The sequence below is a fragment of the Eulemur rufifrons genome, chromosome 2, assembly GCF_041146395.1.
Source record: "Eulemur rufifrons isolate Redbay chromosome 2, OSU_ERuf_1, whole genome shotgun sequence".
Taxonomy (NCBI): Eukaryota; Metazoa; Chordata; class Mammalia; order Primates; family Lemuridae; genus Eulemur; species Eulemur rufifrons.
The window spans coordinates 57,085,123-57,104,577 of NC_090984.1; the positions used below are offsets into that span (position 1 = coordinate 57,085,123).

At 35.7% G+C, this 19,455-nt stretch overlaps 1 protein-coding gene and 1 pseudogene across 1 annotated transcript in view; both read right to left on the reverse strand.

Moving 5' to 3' along the window:
- Positions 1 to 430: 430 nt before the first annotated feature.
- On the reverse strand, positions 431 to 1,810 carry LOC138377304 (U2 small nuclear ribonucleoprotein auxiliary factor 35 kDa subunit-related protein 2 pseudogene; annotated as a pseudogene).
- Positions 1,811 to 8,962: 7,152 nt separating this feature from the next.
- Positions 8,963 to 19,455, reverse strand: part of KATNBL1 (katanin regulatory subunit B1 like 1) — a 39,849-nt gene continuing 29,356 nt past the window's right edge. The window contains exons 4-10 of the mRNA XM_069462151.1: positions 18,259 to 18,538; positions 15,015 to 15,133; positions 13,903 to 13,953; positions 13,717 to 13,806; positions 13,285 to 13,374; positions 12,410 to 12,503; positions 8,963 to 10,637 (exon numbers count right to left, since the gene is read on the reverse strand). Of these exons, the coding sequence (XP_069318252.1) occupies positions 10,605 to 10,637; positions 12,410 to 12,503; positions 13,285 to 13,374; positions 13,717 to 13,806; positions 13,903 to 13,953; positions 15,015 to 15,133; positions 18,259 to 18,538 (757 nt within the window). The 3' untranslated portion in view covers positions 8,963 to 10,604. The remainder of the gene's footprint in view (positions 10,638 to 12,409; positions 12,504 to 13,284; positions 13,375 to 13,716; positions 13,807 to 13,902; positions 13,954 to 15,014; positions 15,134 to 18,258; positions 18,539 to 19,455) is intronic.

The following is a 19,455-nucleotide window of genomic DNA, read 5'->3' on the forward strand; positions in this document are numbered from 1 at the left end:
GAATCAGAATTATCAGACATTCTTAAAAGCCTAACATGTTAAGTTTGTTTCAAATGCTATACTTGTAATTATCTTTAAAAAACTAATTTTATCTTTACTTTAAAAAACTCATAAATGACAAAACCAAGGGAAAAAATCAGAAAATATTTCAATTTTGAAAAAGTATTAAAAGGGTACTAACAATTTTCTGTGGATCTGTTTTGTTGTTAATTGGCTTATTAAGTATAAACCAAAAAACAAACTGTATCAGGCTAAAATCACCAATAATTTCATGAATAATATAGAGAATAACATTTTATTGCTAATTCTTTTATTTATTTTTTATTTCAGCATACTATTGGGGTACAAAAGTTTAGGTTACTATATTGCCCTTGCTCCCTCCTCCCTCCTGCTAGTTTGTTTGTTTGTTTGTTTTAAGAACAAAACAGGTTTATCTGGATTTGGGACTCTGAGTAGTTCTGTCTCTACTGTCTGACCTCCTCCTGCCACGACTCCTGGACCTAGATGAGCTCCGGCCCCGGCCCCTTTTTCTTCCTCTACTTCGTGAACTGCGCCTCTCACAACTCTTTGACATGTGTTTGTGAGATTTCTTCCCCCTGTAACTACTTCTCCTTTTCCTCTCAGATTTCCCATTTCTCTTGGAGGGGTGGTCTAGACTGGGGCTTCTCCTCCTCCTCAGCCTGCCATAGTGTTCGTCATGGTGGCCCATCCTCTCTCTCCTCTCCAAGTTCTTACCAAACGAGGAGCTAGTCTGATTTGGAGACAGGTACTTGTCTCTATTAGCTTCCCAAAATTCATTATTGGGATTTCTGAACACATGAAGAAAGTTGCAGTGCTTTCCTCTTGGACACTGCTGTATCTCAAATAAACCACAAATTGCCATTTTCCACCGGGTCACTGGGCAGAATTCGCACTGAAGCTGCCGTCCTGCATACCAACGCCCGTTAAACAGAGAAAGGGCTGCTTGGCATTCTTCTTCCGACTGGTACTGAACATACACGTTACCCCTCAGGTGAGGCTCCAAGTTGCAGCTGACCTTGAACTGAATCACTTTCCCCACATTCTTAAACTCGGGGAGCACATCAGCATAGAAATCCAGGAACTGCTGGTAGGTTTCCTCTTCGCTGTACTCCAGGCTGGCGTCAGGGTCATAGTCGTCTCTCCTGCACTGCTCCATTCCAAATGTTGTAAACATGCTTTTAATAAGAAGCGTGGGACTCGATGCTGGGAAATTGTGTTTACGTGAACACCTATCTCCAAATCTGCAAGCTCCTGTTTTACTGTAGAACGGACAATGAGCTCGATCCTTCTCCATTATTTTTAAATCCATGGGTGGTTCTGGGTTTTGCCATGTAGCACCATTTTCCAACTCCTTTTCAGCCTGATCCACCATCTTCTGCACAGCTTCCTCTCTTTCTTTCTTTTCCTGTAGTTTCTGCTCCTCCTCTTCTCTCTCTTTTCTCTGCTGTTCCTCCCATTCTTCCTTTAACTTTCTCTCTTGCTCTTCCTGCCGTTTCTTAGCCGCCTCTTCCTTTTCCTTCTTTATTCTGAATTCTTCTTGTGCCCTCTGCTCCCTCAGCAACCACTCCTCATGCAACTTTTGCCTCTTTCTCTCCAACAATTTCTCTTCTTCCGGTTGTTGTTCTTCAGCGAAAGCGTCCTCCTCCTCCTCCTCCTCCTGTGAGAGTACTGAGTCTCTCAATCGAGCGAGTTCCTGCCGACGTTTCTTTCGTTTCTCCTTCTTCAGGGCGGCCCGGTACTTTTTGTGGCTCGGTTTCTCACTAAACACCGCACTCCCGGGCGCCGCCATGTCAGCGGCGCTGCTGCTCTACACCCCCGCCCCCCGCCTCCCCTCCCCCCAGGATGCGGCCCCTGCTGGTTCTTTTTTTTTTTTTTTTTTTTTTTTGAGACAGAGTCTCACTCTGTTGCCCAGGCTAGAGTGCCGTGGCGTCAGCCTAGCTCACAGCAACCTCAAACTCCTGGGCTCAAACAATCCTCCTGCTTCAGCCTCCCTGGTAGCTGGTACCACAGGCATGTGCCACAATGCCCAGCTAATTTTCCTTTATATTTTTAGCTGTCCATATAATTTCTTTCCATTTTTAGTAGAGACGGGTCTGGCTCTTGCTCAGGCTGGTCTCGAACATACTCTCTCTCAAACAATCCGCCCGCCTCAGCCTCCCAGAGTGCTAGGATTACAGGCGTGAGCCATCGGCCCAGCCTACTACTTCTTTTAAACAAACATTTAAATGCTTCTTTGTAAAAGCCTGTCAATGTAAAGTGTGATCTTACAGGTGACAAAGGCTAAAGAATTCCACCCAGTTAGTGTAAAAACATTAATATGCTATAGGAGAATGATCACTTAAGGCATTAGTGCACCCATTAGTCCTTCTCTTTTTATTCCACATAAAGATACATTGATAATAATCTTTATGGTTGATTATTGCAACTATTTAGGCACAATATTCAGATTTTTCCCCTCCCCCCCAATTTTTTAATATATATGAGACTGTATGTGGGTATATTTATTTAAAATGACTAGCTTATACCTACCTCAGGTCTTATTATTCACCATTAATTTTTTTCTCTATTTCTAGCATTAAGTGACTTTCCTAAAGCACAGAATGCAATTATTAGTTTTTAATTAAGAACATAGAATCTAAAGAACAATATTTAGGCAGGAGAGAAAATTATTAGAAGTGCCTCAATTAAATAAATTCTTTGTAGAAAGTGTTTTAAGAGAGAATCAGGTTATCAGGAATTGATTTTTTTGGACAGGGTTGAATCTTAAAAATCAACTCTTGGTGGTTCTCCATTGACTCTATATTCATAGTATTGCTTAATGTTACGCCAATTTTATACATAGGAATTGAGCTACTAAAAAATTATATTTGATGGCTAACCATACCATAGCATAAGTTGCAATTTTGTTCTTAAATACTTAGAATCATTTAAACAAATCTACATGTTTGTTTTCAAAATACAGACATTATATTGTTTTTCCTTATGTCTTCTTGCTGACATTTAAAAAAATAGATAATGATTAGAAATGGTCAAAGAAAACAGAATCCTATATTAACAATGTTTCAAAAGTAATGCTCAATTTTTGGGGAGCCTCTTCCAATTTCTCCCCAAAAAATTGCTCAGAATGTATAGCTTTAATAGGAAAAAAAGTTTTTCAGTTACCTTCAAGCTTTCCCAGTGTATGGAAAGCAGGAAACAATATACCAAGTATCAGCATGTAGAATATACATCCATTTGGATTAAAAATATACAAACACTTAGAAGAAAATCTGGAAGGACAGACACAGTGGTTCCCTCTGGGTAGATGACATTATCGGTGTTTAATTTTTTTTTGTTAGTCTATTTCCAGAAATAAGTTTGTACTACTTTTGTAATTTTAAAAAGGCACTTATAAGGAAAAAAGAACACTATATCCTACGATTATCAATCATTTTTAGATAAAAGCAGAAGAGAAAACACTCAAGGGATACCCTTAATTCTAAGAAAATTTATATATTTCAAAAACTACATGAAAATATCTTAATTTTGTACTTTATATATGGCCCTCACTTGCACAGATCTTATGTGGAATGTAGAAACCATATGATAGAAAAACAAACAACCTTTAAGGATTAAACACATGGTAGCTAAAGTTTTATTTTGTTGTAGCATTTATAAACCAATTATAAACATTTATAAACCAATTTCCTAAAACAAAGAAGATGAAAACTGGAAATTCTTATTCTAGAATCACTCATTTTTAGCTGCCATGCTATCACAAATACGTCTGGATTACTAAATTATTTTCTCATACGATGTATGCGCAAAGACACCACACCCTTGCCTTATTCAATAAGGATTAAATGCCGAACACTTGCCAAGCTTTGTGCTAGAGGACATGGTTTCTGGTCTCATAGAGCTACCAGTCTAGTTGGGAAGACAGATAATAAGCAGTTACAAAACACTGATCAGTAGTGATAAGAAAAGAACAGGGCTGAAGAGAGTATATGGCAGAGACCTCTAACAGCCAAAGAGGCTACAGAGAGGGCTTTCCAGAGGAATTGTGTTAAATTGAGAACCGAAGGTTAAGAAAGTGATAACTGGGTGAATTTGGGGGAGAAGAGTGTTCAGGAAAACAGAGAATTTGCAAAGGATATATAATCTTTCTCAGAAATTGAGCCAAATTCATTTTGGTTGGTGGGGTGGTATCAAGATTATAAACCATACTTTTTAGACTTTCTCCTATGAGGCCTTAAGGAGTGACATGGCAGGATTAGTGCTTTATAAATTACTCTGGAGTAGCATGTATGGAAGATGGGTTGGAGGGATGCAGGACTAATGTCAGAGAGACCAGTAAGGAGGCTGCTGGAATAATGGAGGCAACTCCCTGGATTAAGGGCAGGAGAAGTGGAGAGAGGTAGAAAGATAAGAGAACTGTGGGGGGTTACATCAACAGGATTTGATGAGTGACTCAGAGATGATTCAAAAATGATTCAGAGGCTTGCAGCTTGACAATTGCTGATATAAGGGCTATTCAGTGAGAATGGAAAAGCAGGACTCAGGAGGGCTTTGTAGTACTTTTTATAAATATTTTGCTCATTATAGGCAGTGGGAGTAAAGTGGATAAAGGAGAGTAGAGGTGTAGAATGAGGTCAATTCTGGATATATTGAATTTAGGATATCAAAAAGATATCCTAATGGGTACTTCCAGCAGACAACTGAATATACAATTTCAGAGCTAAGAGTAAGGTAGATATGTATTTGAGGCCGGGCGCGGTGGCTCACGCCTGTAATCCTAGCACTCTGGGAGGCCGAGGCGGGTGGATCGCTCAAGGTCAGGAGTTCGAGACCAGCCTGAGCAAGAGCGAGACCCCATCTCTACTAAAAATAGAAAGAAATTATCTGGCCAACTAAAATATATATATAGAAAAAATTAGCCGGGCATAGTGGCGCATGCCTGTAGTCCCAGCTACTCGGGAGGCTGAGGCAGTAGGATCGCTTAAACCCAGGAGTTTGAGGTTGCTGTGAGCTAGGCTGACGCCACGGCACTCACTCTAGCCAGGGCAACAAAGCGACACTCTGTCTCAAAAAAAAAAAAAAAAAAAAAATGTATTTGAGAATGATGAACATACAATTCAATGTTTGCCTTTTAAAAAAATCATTCTATTTGGTCAACCACAAAATGGCTTCCCTTCTACCCTCAAAGTGAGAACAATTAATGTAGATAGTAAAGGAAGCCATAGAAATAAATGACGTTTCTCAAGGAAATGGCAGAGTGAGAAGAGGAGGGCCCTTAAAACAGAAACTTGTAGAACACCAATGCCTAACAGACAGGCAGAGGATCCTTCAAAAGAAAAGAGGCAAGAGAGGTGGCCACAAAGCCAGGAGAAGTATGCCACAGAAACTGAGTCTAGAATGGAAAGCATTCAAGGAAACACAAATATGCTGACAAACTATACAAAGTTTTGGGGTAAAATCTTTTCACTTGAAATAAATTACACTGATATGACTTGAGATTTTTAACTGGGAATACCCTCTCCTAAGAATCATTGAGGAAAGAACTAAAAAGTAAGTTGGGGGCGGGCGCGGTGGCTCATCCCTGTAATCCCTGGGAGGCCGAGGCGGGCAGATTGTTTGACTCAGGAGTTCGAGACCAGCCTGAGCAAGAGCCAGACCCTGTCTCTACTAAAAAAAATAGAAAGAAATTATCTGGACAACTATAAATATATAGAAAAAATTAGACGGGCATGGTGACGCATGCCTGTAGTCTCAGCTACTCTGGAGGCTGAGGCAGGAGGAATGCTTGAGCCCAGGAATTTGAGGTTGCTGTGAGCTAGGCTGATGCCACAGCACTCTAGCCTGGGCAACAGAGTGAGACTCTGTCTCAAAAAAAAAAAAAAAAAAATAGTAAGTTGGTTTCTCCCCTTTACTGATTTCTTACCACCTATTCTAAGTAGGGGAAAAGGTATTTGGATTGCTAAGGGGAAAGGGCAAGCCTCTTTCAAACCCCTTGTAAGCTTTACCACTTGCCTATAAGAAAGGTATCATCAATTTTTATGTCTCCTGCTGTTGTTGAGGCAAGGTACAGTTGTACAGAGGAACTGGCAAGTGTACTGCAGGGCAAAAGAAAGGTAAGGTAGGTCCTCATTTACCTGTTTAAATAATTTTAAACAAAGGGCCAATGAATTTTTTCATTGTTTTAAAATAACAGTGGAAGTAGAATAGTAAATGAATGCTAAAACTCTATTCCTGACTCCTGGAAGGTGAGGTCTAATTCCAATCCAGGCTTCATTTTGTAGGTTTGGTTGATAAATGCAATAGAGTAATTCTGGAAGCAAGTAATTCTGGCAATTCAGTGTCTCCCAGTATTCTTATGACAACTCTCTTACCCTAGAAAATACTTTGGATTAACTCTCCCAAGCTTTGGCGTAAATCCAGTGTTACAACAGTCCTGTCCAGGTCCAGGACATTAAAAAAAAAAAAAAAAAAAATCCTGGTTTAAATCTGAATGAATATAAAGAATACTGTAAAGCTTAAGAATAACACTAGTTCCAGTGTATTTAGGAGCTTAATCCTTATCTGGATTCCTGGCATCTCCCATCTGAAAACAACTTAGTTTAGAGAGTAATAATTCTGCATATAAAGCAATAATATATAACAAGCTTTGCTGTGAAAAATACATTGGTAGCTGTGGACTGCCCTTTCATTCAATTACTGGAAGACATCAATGATTTTTTTTTGTGTTTTATGACTAACTATAGCCTGTAAGAGAAAATACTGTGGTGTATACTATGTTGTATTTGTAGTTGTACTTAATTTTTATTGAAGTTTGATTTTAGAAGATACTTTTAAGTCAATAATTTGACCCAGAGAAAATTATAATGATGATAGTATTTTAAACATATTATTTCAAATACAGCATTGGAAAATGTACTCAGTATACTGGGTTTATGATAGGCAGTATTTACTTTATTATTATAGTTGGTGCTACCACTGAATCAATCAAGCTGTATTACAAATTAGAAGCATAAAGTGTTCAGGGATGAACTTTTTATTCTATACTCCTATTCTATTACAGAATAAAAAAGGAGGAGGTATAGTGTACCACAAAGTTTTATGACAATTTTCATAGCTAAAAGAATTAGAAATCAAGGGACAAAGAATAATATAGGAGTAAATACCTACCAACATATGCCCAGCAATACTATTTCCATCTAAGGTAATCCAGAAAATAAAAGTCTGGATTGAAAGATAAGAATTAGTGTATCCAAATGGACCACTCCAGTTGAGTCAGCTGCTTATAATTCTAATTTAATTTTTTTCTTTAAATAAACAAAGGCAACTGATATTACCATCTTATTCTTAAATAAGAATAAAGATAACTGGGAATGACTAATGAAATATTAACTTAAATCTTGCTTTTTCAGGCTTCTTGATTAACTTAAGTAACTAAGTATTTAAATATGATCTCTATTAGCAATCAATAACTAATAATCATCACTCCAATTAGTTATCCATTTGTTGTTAAGTATATCAACAACTTGGCAAAATATAGAAATGTTCTATGTTTGAGAAAACTACTGATTCAAAAGCCAGAAATCTAGCTTTGAATCCACACTACCTTGTTTAAGGTTAGGATATGACATGTACCAAGTATATTTAGAGGCATCAGGATTTAATTTCTCAGTAGCCCTTAGAGTTGAGTACTGGTATTTATGATTTCCCAAAATGGATATAGATAGTTATATCTAATTCTCACATCTCAGGATTCATGTAAATAATTGGTGCCAACTATCTTTGAAATTACTGTCAGAAGATTAATTTTAATAACCCTGATAATACTTGCTTCCTAACTTTTAACCCCTTATTCCGATCATGATCACTCTTTACATAATTAATTCACTTTATCCCTAGTAGAGGCAAATTATTTGATTAAAACCCTCTATTGCCTCAATAAACTACCTTCCCCTAAACTTGCAAAGTTAGCAAAGTCAAGTACAGAAAACCTAAGAAGGCAGAAGAGCTACAAGGGCATGGAGACTTTGGGTATAGTCCCTTAATTCTGTATACTGCTTAGCAGCACAGCAACAAATGAACAATGACAGACAGAGATTGTTTTAATCTAGGTCAATACAACAGCCAAAATACTTTGCAAACACTTTCTTTAACTCTTTCTGGGAAACAACAGTGTTCAAATTAAAATGCTGTAGCATGAGAAGAGCTTACTAGCAACAGTGTTTGATGATATTTATTTATCTAACATCTCTTATCCAAGAACCTTAAAATCATCTAATACTCATCACAACTCAATAACTGAGAGAGGTAGGTACTAAGGTAAACTGCAAAAGCCAAAGAACAGAAATTAGGAGTGTGTGCTACTGAATAATCTTTATAAGCTAAAAACTCTGCTGCCTTACAGCTCTGAGTATATAAAGTGGAGTGTTATCTACTCACCTTCAACAAACCTAAATTTAGGCATAAGAAGTCAGTGTTACCAGGATAATACTTTTTATACTTAATTTCTAATGAAGTTTGATTTATTGAAGTTTAATTTTTGATATAGTTTAAGTCAATAATCTGACCCAGAGAAAAATACAGAAAATATCTGACCCAGTATTATTTGATACTGGTCAAACTAAAAATTATACAGTATTTTAGATATCTTATTTTGATATATTATTTTAAATATTAGATTTAAAGTATACAGGACCACATATACCAATTATTTGAGTAACCATTCCATTTGAGGTAAAGGGTTTATGCTAAGCTATACACACCATCTTCCTTATGACCAAAAGCTGAATTTGTGAGACTGATACCTGAGGGGAAGTACAATCTGTAGCCATAATATCATTTTGTGTGTAAAGTTAATGAACCTATGAAAAGATCAAACTTCTGTCCTTAGCTTCATTAGCACCATACTCCAACCAAGTTAACCAGTTTAAACTGTTAGATAAAGAAATAGGAACAAAGAAGGGTTATATTTCTTCATCTTAAGGTTTCAGAGATGACATAGGTGTACGATTCAAATTCCCATGTTCTGAAAGATGACTTCTTAAATAACTCACCTCTCAAATCACAGAAATGCAGTAATCTGACATTATTCTAATCTAAAGATTTAAGAAAATAACCAGTTACTACAATTCATGTTCACTGTGAGGAATACATAGCTATATGAAATATAGCTATATAAAAATAGAACTCAGTGAAAGGAACATTTTTAAAGCAAGAAATATGCTTTGAGATTCTTATCAGTAGTCACTAAAAGGGTACATGCTAAAGATTTACATTCCAGTGCTTGAAGGAATACTGCAGAGAAATTCAATCACTAAAAATCTTTGCTCAGATGCTTGTCAGGCATATCAAAGATAAGATGATGTATGAACCACCAGTAGTGGTATTAAACCCCAATCACTTTCAAAAGAAGTAAGATTTAGAGCTGTTAAGACATTTCAGAATTGGGTTCATTGATACTAAAAATGGTATTTTAAGAAAAACCTCATACAGTCTGCTGGCATGTCATACTAACCATTAGAAGAGGTAGTGATGTAAAGTGTTGGAATTTAAAATACAAGGTCACATTAACTGTAAACAAGTCTAAAGCATTGTATGTAACTCTTTAAAACATATGTAGTGAAAAAGAATTAGAATTCATATAAAATCAGAATTAAAAAAGCAAAAAATAGAAATATTTAGTGAATTTACTCAAACGAAAAGTTTAAATGATACAGAAATGAAAAATATTAGAAATCTATATACAATAAAAAGTGAATATAAATTAGCCAAGTCCATGGACATATCCAGTTAAACATTCATACATATTCACCTTTTTCTTTAGATAGGGATAACACATCCATGTGACATGATGATTCTGGAAAAAAAATCTGAGATACTAAAAATATTCTCAAGTTTTAAAAATGGTGTGGAATATGTTTCAACAACATTCTACATGAATGTAAACCCCTGATTTAATTCCATGATTTTATCATGCCAGAAGCATGGTTGGTTTTAATTTTTTAAACAGATATTGGTATCGTAACACATTGGCTTAATAATTAAGGCATTTTGCATACACAGTATCTCAGTGTGGACAAAAATTTTTAATATTGATTTCTGCTATGGTGTTTTTAACTTTCAGTCTTTCCAACATAAGAAAATAGCTGCACATATTTATGTGCTTTTTTATAAAACATAATCTTAAAAAAAGTGAATAATGATTGGTCTTTGCCGTTCTAGTAGTAAGTCCTGTCTTATTTTTTCAAATAGTATAAATTATATTCTTGTGCAGGATTGCATTAAGACCCAGTAGCTCTTAAACAATGTTACCGAATAACCATATAAATCCCAAATGCAGCAAAGGTGAACAATCTTCATAGTGCACTTTCACCTCATTGAAGTTGAAGCTGCTCCTTTCGGATATTTTTCCACTTCAATGTGAAGTAGATTGTTAGGGTTTTATTAGTGGTTTCAATACGTGGCTTTTTAAAAGGAAAAATGGTTTTGATTTCTTCCATAGTTCACAGTTCTTGGAGGAGACCTTTTTTTGTAAATCATAGTCCAGGGATGTTTTGAACAACCAAGTGGTCTTTAGTAGATGAAATCTCTCAATGCAACTGTAATAAATACGCATCTACATCCTTAAAGGATAAAACAAAAACAATTTTTGTCAGTACAGTAAATACACACATGCACAACCCATTTTCTTTTCCCTTTTTGTTGCTTGATTTGCCTTACTTTCCCTTTGTGACCTTTTGAGGGTAAAAGATGTGTCTTACTCAGTTGTTGCTTTTTTAATCTCCATTTGTTCAGCACAGGGCCTAGAGCACATAGCATGTGATCAATAAATGTTTGCTAAGTACTGAGTGAATATTTTGGTTCCTGTGCTCAAACAACTCTGCTTTCATAGCCAACATTCACAGCAATTCTATCGGTGCTATATAAACTCAAGGTCAGCTTGATGATAGCCTCTCTAATTTCTTCCCTCAAAAAATTACAAATTAATTGAGGGTTCAATATTGTAAAAGAGGTTTTATCATAGCTTACGAAACTTCACACTGAACCTTTAATCACTCAATATTGTTCTCAATAACAAACAGTACTTTAAGGTCATTTTCACAATAAAGGTTCTCCCTTTGTAAAAAATTATAATTGAAAGCAAATTGCTAAAGAAATAATCATTTTTCAGTTCTACTATCCAGAATACAAGACCCCTCTAGAACAAGGTGACATGTAATGTATGCTCCAAAAACCTAAACAACAAAAAACTTCCATGAAATTCATTTCTGTTTTTAAGATTTTTTTTTTTTTTTTTTTGAGACAGAGTCTCACTCTGTTGCCCAGGCTAGAGTGAGTGCCGTGGCGTCAGCCTAGCTCACAGCAACCTCAAACTCCTGAGCTCAAGGGATCCTCCTGTCTCAGCCTTCCGAGTAGCTGGGACTACAGGCATGCACTACCATGCCCGGCTAATTTTTTCTATATATATTTTTAGCTGTCCATATAATTTCTTTCTATTTTTAGTAGAGATGGGGTCTCACTCTTGCTGAGGCTGGTCTCGAACTCCTGAGCTCAAACGATCCGCCCACCTCGGCCTCCCAGAGTGCTAGGATTACAGGCATGAGCCACCACGCCCGGCCTGTTTTTAAGATTTTTATCATTAAGAATTCCATGGAGTAAAATCACACAATGGTAACACAATTGATATATCATTTTGCTTCTTTTTTTAAAGGAATCCAAGAAGAACTTTACAAGGAAGTCCATGACATAAATCCTCTTATTTAGAATATATTTTTTTAAATCAAAGAAGGCTTTCATATTCCTAGCTAATGCCCATTTATGATAGCAGTATGCTCAGTAATAGGGTGAAAATATTTCTTAACAATTTTTTTCCTGCCATTATATTTAAGCTACCAATGTCTTCAGGAATGTAAATACTAAAATCCAAACTAGCAATATACCTTTTCCTTTAAGATACAAGTAAATCAATAAAGACCAATGTCAAATTTATTCTGTGATTTAAACAGTTTATGTTCTCAAAAAGCATGACATTAGCAAAAGCAAAGTAAAAATTAATACTCCAGAACCAGTTGATTGTGTTTCTCATTTCTTGTTTCCTGAGTTCCTCATTTTCTTGTTTTCTGATGCTGACCTTACTAGATTCTTAACTTTTGTCTAAATATTTTTCTCTGACTTAAACCCTCATTAAATACCCTTGCACAGCAGTTCAATGGCTGATACCTGTGCTTTCTGCCCAGGTCACAGCCATACCCAGAGGTCCTTAAGCATTTGCACATATGAAATTGACTTTAGACTTCATTAGAACAGTACCAAAAAATTCATTTATAAATGTATAATACTAATATATTTTTTTCTAATTTTCAATGTCTGATTTTTAAGCTTAAATATAGATTACCTTAGCTATATTACCAGTATATCCTGGAACCAAAGTAAGATGGTTTTCCTGTTCCCATAATCCACTTAATTGTTGTTTTAAAATCTGAATATTTCTAGGAGAAAAAAGAAAAATGAGAAAGCAAATATAGTAGGATATGGACTTTGGTAGTAAATATATTTAATGAAACAGTTTTGAAATTTTCAAGTGTATATCAGGAGAAAACTATGCTAAAGTCAAGCAACTGTTTAAAATAATACATGTCAATCATGAAAATGAAAGGTTACCTAGTTGTCAAAGCAGGTAAGAAAACAACTAGGTATTTGAAGCATTTGGGTATGAAGTGGAAAATTTTGAGAGCCTAGGAAGAAAGTTATGAACTTTCATGAGATTGTTGGGAGAGTTCTACATGTGGCAACATGATCATCTGGCTACTCTGGTAGAAAACTCACACATTTTCCCATCAAGGCAACACTCAAATTATGGTTATTACAGTTTTTAGAATTATAATCATCAACATTGGACACTCCAGTTAATGTACAGGTAGCCAAAGACCCTGGAGGATGCTTCTATTCCTTATTCCACTAAGGGCATCTCTTTTCCCCTCCATTACTCATATAATGGATATAAGGGTTAGACCACTGTCGTGCTTTTTCCTCCTAAAATGAAGTGAACAATTCTGCCAGAAGAAGAGATACAGAGGGTTAGTTGGCTCTGGAATTTAACTTCCATGTGTGCTTTTCACAAATGAACAATATCTCAAGTTAATATCTCTGAAAATGAAGAGAATAAATATTACATACTGATGATCATGGAATAAAATTATTACCTAATTAAATCAAGCTGCTTTTCTGAGAAAAATTCCAGTATGAGTTTATCTTTAAAGGTATACTCACCCATCATTTATAATTTCTGTTTTGGATGATAGTTCTGACCACCACCTTTTTATGACTGCTTGAAGCCAGTTTAAACCAACTATTACATATCTGAAATGACATTTTGTTACAAAATGCAAGTGTTTTCATCTAAGAAATCTTTACAAAAGATGATCTCTCTCTCCCCCCAAATACATATAAATATTGATCTTTCCCCTTTTAAAAATTTATTTCACTACTTTCATGATCTATTTCATGTAACTCGTTTACAGATGCTTTTGTAACTGTTTTTTAGTCACTTCATATTCTTTTCCTAATTTCTGTAAGAAAAGCTCTTTAAAATATGAAACCATGTATGTCTCATGGAGCCCAGTATATCCTTATGTACTCACAAAGCACAAAATCAAGGATGCTGAAAAAGAAAAATGAATCAAGATTCAGATTAGCACTTACTCTTCAAATTTGCTTTTAAGTAGTGACTTTACTAGAGGCAACAAGTCTACACAGCAGCCAAGTGAGATATATTGTTTTTCTTCCTGTAAACTAATATAAAGAAAATACTAAGTTATAAAAATATGAACGGGCCATAATTTGACCTTCTTTAAACTGACTTCTTTTTCTGAAAAATATTGTTTTTACCTATTAGTGAGCACAGGAAGGCAATCTACCACAACTCCAAGATCTTCTATCCTGTGAGTTCAAAAAGAATAGCATTGCTCAGAGAACTGATTATTTCATATTTACTTTCATATTTATTATCTTCACACTGCTTTTGAGAAATTCATTAATCTAACAAATAATTTCAGTGTCTATGATGAGTCAAGTGCTGGGGATACAGCAGTGAACAAAGAGATAGGACCTGCATTCCAGCGTGTGAGTGTAGGTGTGTCGATGGAGCAGAGACAGACAATAAACAAATTAACAAGTAAAATATATAGAGTAGACTGATGATAAGTGGTATGGAGAAAATTAAAACAGCAACGGGAGATAGGGAATGAGGAAATAAGTATTTTTAAATAAGGTGGTTAAGGAAGGCCTCAACTAAGGTAACATTTGATAGACTTGAATACAATGAGGAAGGTTATACTTAAAATTCCCACTCAAAGGGGATTTTTTTTTTTTTTTTTTGAGACAGAGTCTCACTCTGTTGCCCAGGCTAGAGTGAGTGCCGTGGCGTCAGCCTAGCTCACAGCAACCTCAAACTCCTGAGCTCAAGGGATCCTCCTGTCTCAGCCTCCCGAGTAGCTGGGACTACAGGCATGCACCACCATGCCCGGCTAATTTTTTCTATATATATATATTTTTTAGCTGTCCATATAATTTCTTTCTATTTTTAGTAGAGATGGGGTCTCGCTCTTGCTCAGGCTGGTCTCGAACTCCTGAGCTCAAACGATCCGCCCACCTCGGCCTCCCAGAGTGCTAGGATTACAGGCGTGAGCCACCGCGCCCGGGCCTCAAAGGGGATTTTTAAATGGTTAGTTTTCCTGTATCAGTATCTCTTAGTTTTACAGATAAGAATCTTAGTCAGAAAAGATAACAGCTTTACTCAATCTGATAAAATAGATGGTTTTCTGTATTTTGGTTACTCTTAGACTAGTGATGGATGTAATTTAAACCATATTGTCTCTATTGAAGCTAAATACAAGAAGTTTAAAATTTTAGCCAGTAATAACATAAAAAAGAAGAGGCACTTCTAATATCACACTGAAAATTACTTTTATTGAACAAAGAACATAAAAGGTTACACTTACCTCACCAAATAAGCTACAAGTTCACTTATACTTCTCTTTCTCCAGAAAGTTAAAGCTACATTCAATCTCAAATTCCTACTGAACAAAACTTGAGCCATTGTTTCATGGTCCTGAGAAACCTGAAAGGCAATAATCTAATTTGTTAAAAAGCACACTGAAACAGGATATGAAACTATTTTTTTCATAAATCATTCTTTTCAATTATGTAGTTTTCAATTACGCAATTATTTCAATTATGACTCCTTTACTGGCCCACAAAAAGGAATATCATAGTTGAACATATTAAACAAATGATCTGAACAAATTTAGGACCTGTTTAATTTTTACCAATTTAGTTTTTCTGGCTTGCTACTATTTTTCTTTTCAATCCCAATAATCTGTAAAATAAATTATTTTTAGCTGACCCACAAACCTAGGACTTAATTTACAATGTGGATAAAAGGAAAAGGTAAACATAGAGGTTAGTCATTACCAACTAAATGGCATAAGAAGGGAACTATAAACACAGTTCTGTGATGTTATAGTATCACTTAAATTTGTCTATTTTTATATAATAAAGTATTATTCCCCTGTTGTAAAATAACACAGAACTACATAAGAGAAAAAACGAATACTCTCTACCTGCCCATAAAAACATCCAATATCACTCTCCAGAGGTAATCACAGTCAACAGACTGGTATGTAGCTTTCCAAACCATTTTCTAGACAAATCAGGTACACAAATAAACACTCTGAAAAATTAAAAATTAAATTATCTATATTGTTTAAAACCTTGCCTTTTCACCTATACGAACATTTTTCAATGTCAAAACAGATCAACTTCATTTTTTAAAAAATACTTTTGTTAAGATTAATTTTACAATGGGAACAGCTAGATCAAAGGTTACGTATATTTGAACTTAGATAAGATAATATGGTATCATTTTTAGATTTAGGTTTTTAGAATAGGTACCGGTCAATTAGGAAAACAGGTTTGAAACAACAGAGCAATCAATACACCTATCAGTTCAATTTGAGGTTAAGGAAGGCTTGTGGAAAGTAGTGAAAATGAGAAAGCAAAGTAAAAGGAGGGTCTTGAGAAAAACATCTCACAGTGGCAGCGATTCAAATGCACAATTGAAACTTTTTTTTTTTTTTTTTTTAAAGCACTTGCATTCAGAAGTTTATTCCCTCAGTTCAAGTGAAGAACCAACCTAGGATCCAATCTAGGTCAGATTTCTAGGTTATGTAGTCACATGTTCTTTTCCTCCAGAGTATATAGTTTCTATGACGATTTGACTAATGTTGGCTCATTACTTCAATAACCACATGAAAGAAAGGGCAGTGTCTGTTTTTCACCCACCAATCTATTTCTCCTCAGAGCCTGCAGAAGACATTCTACATTAGGAAACAGCAATATTAACAGTAGGGAGCCCTCAATATTTGTGAGAGAATTAGCATGACAATCGATTCTCTTTAACACTACAGTTCAGTCACCATCCTATTTTCCAGGGCCCATGATAATACACTACTAAATAAATAAAATTCTCCTTGTTCCTTTTTTCACAGATACCACTCACTCCCTTCATTTCTCCTAGCAATGCTAACTTTCTATTACTCTAGGATCTTATTTTTATAAGTAGAAATATTTTTGCTGACAAAAGGAATCTATTTTTTGTATCATTTCATTACGCTTAATTTTAACACTTTCTAACTTTCTTTCATCGTATTTACTTGTAATTATCCTAAATATGCTCATTTTCATGTACCTATACACATTTATTACCATTTAGTTTAAAAAGATTTTTTTTTCTGCTACAGAAAATGCTTTTCATTAATAATTCATGTTGAGATTATGGAAAATATGTTCCTTCAGGTTTATTTTCTACAACTTATATGATAAACATGTTTTATTATTATAAACTCATGTGTACTAATAATTTTATCAAACCATTCCTTCAAATGACCATTTTTATAAAAACTACTTTATTGAGCTACAATTTACATGCCTTAAAACTCATGCATTAAAGTGCATAATTCAACAGTTTTTAAATTTTTTTTTTTTTTTTTTTGAGACAGAGTCTCACTCTGTTGCCTGGGCCAGAGTGCCGTGGCATCAGCCTCGCTCACAGCAACCTCAAACTCTTGGGCTTAAGCAATCCTTCTGCCTCAGCCTCCTGAATAGCTGGGACTACAGGCATGCGCCACCATGCCTGGCTAATTTTTTCTATATATTTTTAGTTGTCCAGATAATTTCTTTCTATTTTTCAGTAGTGACGGGGGTCTCACTCTTGCTCAGGCTGGTCTCGGACTCCTGACCTTGAGCGATCCTCCTGCCTCGGCCTCCCAGAGTGCTAGGATTATAGGCATGAGCCACCGCACCTGGCCAATAGTTTTTAAATTTATATAGGTGTGCAACCATCATCACAATCCAGTTTTGGAATATTTCTATCACTCTTCAAAATTCCCTTGAGCCTGTTAAAACAACCAATTATGCTTGAGTCAGAAGAGCAGTAAGCCATAGCAGGTTTGCCTAAACAAATCTTCCACTAGGCAATTTTGAGAGTCTAGCAAAAAATATGCTTGGATAACTGGTCTGCTTTATAGGCAAGATTTCTCCTTTATTTTTGGTGGTGGGTGAGTGGGTAGGTGTGGGTGTGTGTGTGTGTATCAGATAGAGAGAGACAAAAAGAAAGAGAGAGAGAGAGAGAGATAGGGCCTCGCTCTGTCACCCAGGCTAGAGTACAATAGCATGATCAAGCAATCCTCCTGCCTCAGCCTCCAGGATAGCTGGGAACACAGGCATGCGCCACCACGCATAGCTAATTTTTAAAAATTTTTTTGTAAGGACAGGGTCTTGCTATTGCCCAGGCTGGTCTAGAACTCCTGGTGGCAAGCGAACCTCCTGCCTCAGTCTCCCAAAGTGCTAGGATTACAGGCATGAGTCACCATGCCCAGCCTCCTTTTCCCTTCCTTTAAATCTGTACTAGCCAATTAATTTATCATTCTGGATATTTATAGCAGCCTGTTAAGTATTTCATTCCATCTTAGATACTACCAATTTAGGGAAATGGAATAAATTACTGATACAGTTGTGGTTAATCTAGAAAATTGTTTCAGGGAGTTACTATTTCATATTTAGTGACCTAATAGCACTTAAATAAGTCTGTATTCAATGGTAAATTAGAATATGGCAAAGAAAAGAAAACCCAATAGTATAACAAGAAGAAAGTTAAGCTAGAAATGACATAGAGAAATAACTTACCTCAGAAAAAAACCCACTATATTTTGATGATGGGCTTTCTGTTTGTGAAGAACTAGAATCACTGGAGTTAATCAAATATGTTCGACTATCATGGCGTAATTTTTCAGGCAAGTGGCCTGCACAAGCCAGTTCATTTTCTTTATTTGCCATGTCACAGCCCCCACTTCGAGGGGACTGTTTTTTTCTGTAACAAGGATTTGGAAAGGGATGATGAACTTTCTTTCTGTGATAGATCACCTTACGCAGTTTATCTGGGCTTTTCACAGCTTGTCCAACTGTTCTGTAAAAAGAATTTATTTTCTTAAATGAAAAAGAACCATATGAAAATCTCTAAAGTTTTTAAACAGAGAATTAATAGGCCACATTTTGTGATCCTAGTCCACTAAAATTAGAGGTAAACAGAATAATTAAAACAAAAACTTAACTCCTAGTTTGATGAGGAAAATAAAAAGGAAATAACAAATTATCTGGAAGACAATGAAAAGGATGACACTTTATACCAAATAAAAATAAAGAGACATAGTAAGTACACGGTTTTAAAATAAAATATTAAAGGCCATTGTGGGAATAAGAAAATTTTAGTAACTTCTAGACACCTAATCTTTTTCTAACAAAGTGACAGACTGTATAAGTTTAAATATTTTAAAGTTATTTTAATTAAACTGAAGTTATTTAATTTTGTCTGAGTAAGACAGAACACAATAGAACAAATCTCATGGTTAAGTAAAGTGGTTCTCAAATGTTTTGTTGTCAGGATGCTTTGCCTTCTTAAATTTTTTTTTTTAGAGGCAGGGTCTCACTGTCAAACCCAGGCTGGAGTGCTGTGGCACAATCATAGCTTACTTCAGCCTCTAACTCCTGGGCTCACGCAATTCCCCTGCCTCAGCTTCCCAAATACCTGGAACTACAGGCATGTGCTACCATGCCCGGCTAATTTTTTTTATTTTTTGTAGAGATAGGGCCTCAGTATGTTGCCCAGGCTGGTCTCGAACTCCTGGTTTCAAATGATCCTCCAGCCTTGCACTTCCGAAGTGCTGGGATTACAAGTATGAGCCACTGCACCTGGTCTGCTGTCTTAAAAATTATTAATGTCTCAAAGAATTATTTATGTGGGTAATATCTATTGTTTACTGTATCAGAAGTTAAAACTGAGAAAATTTAAAAATACTTAATTCATTTAAAAAGTAATGACTTATT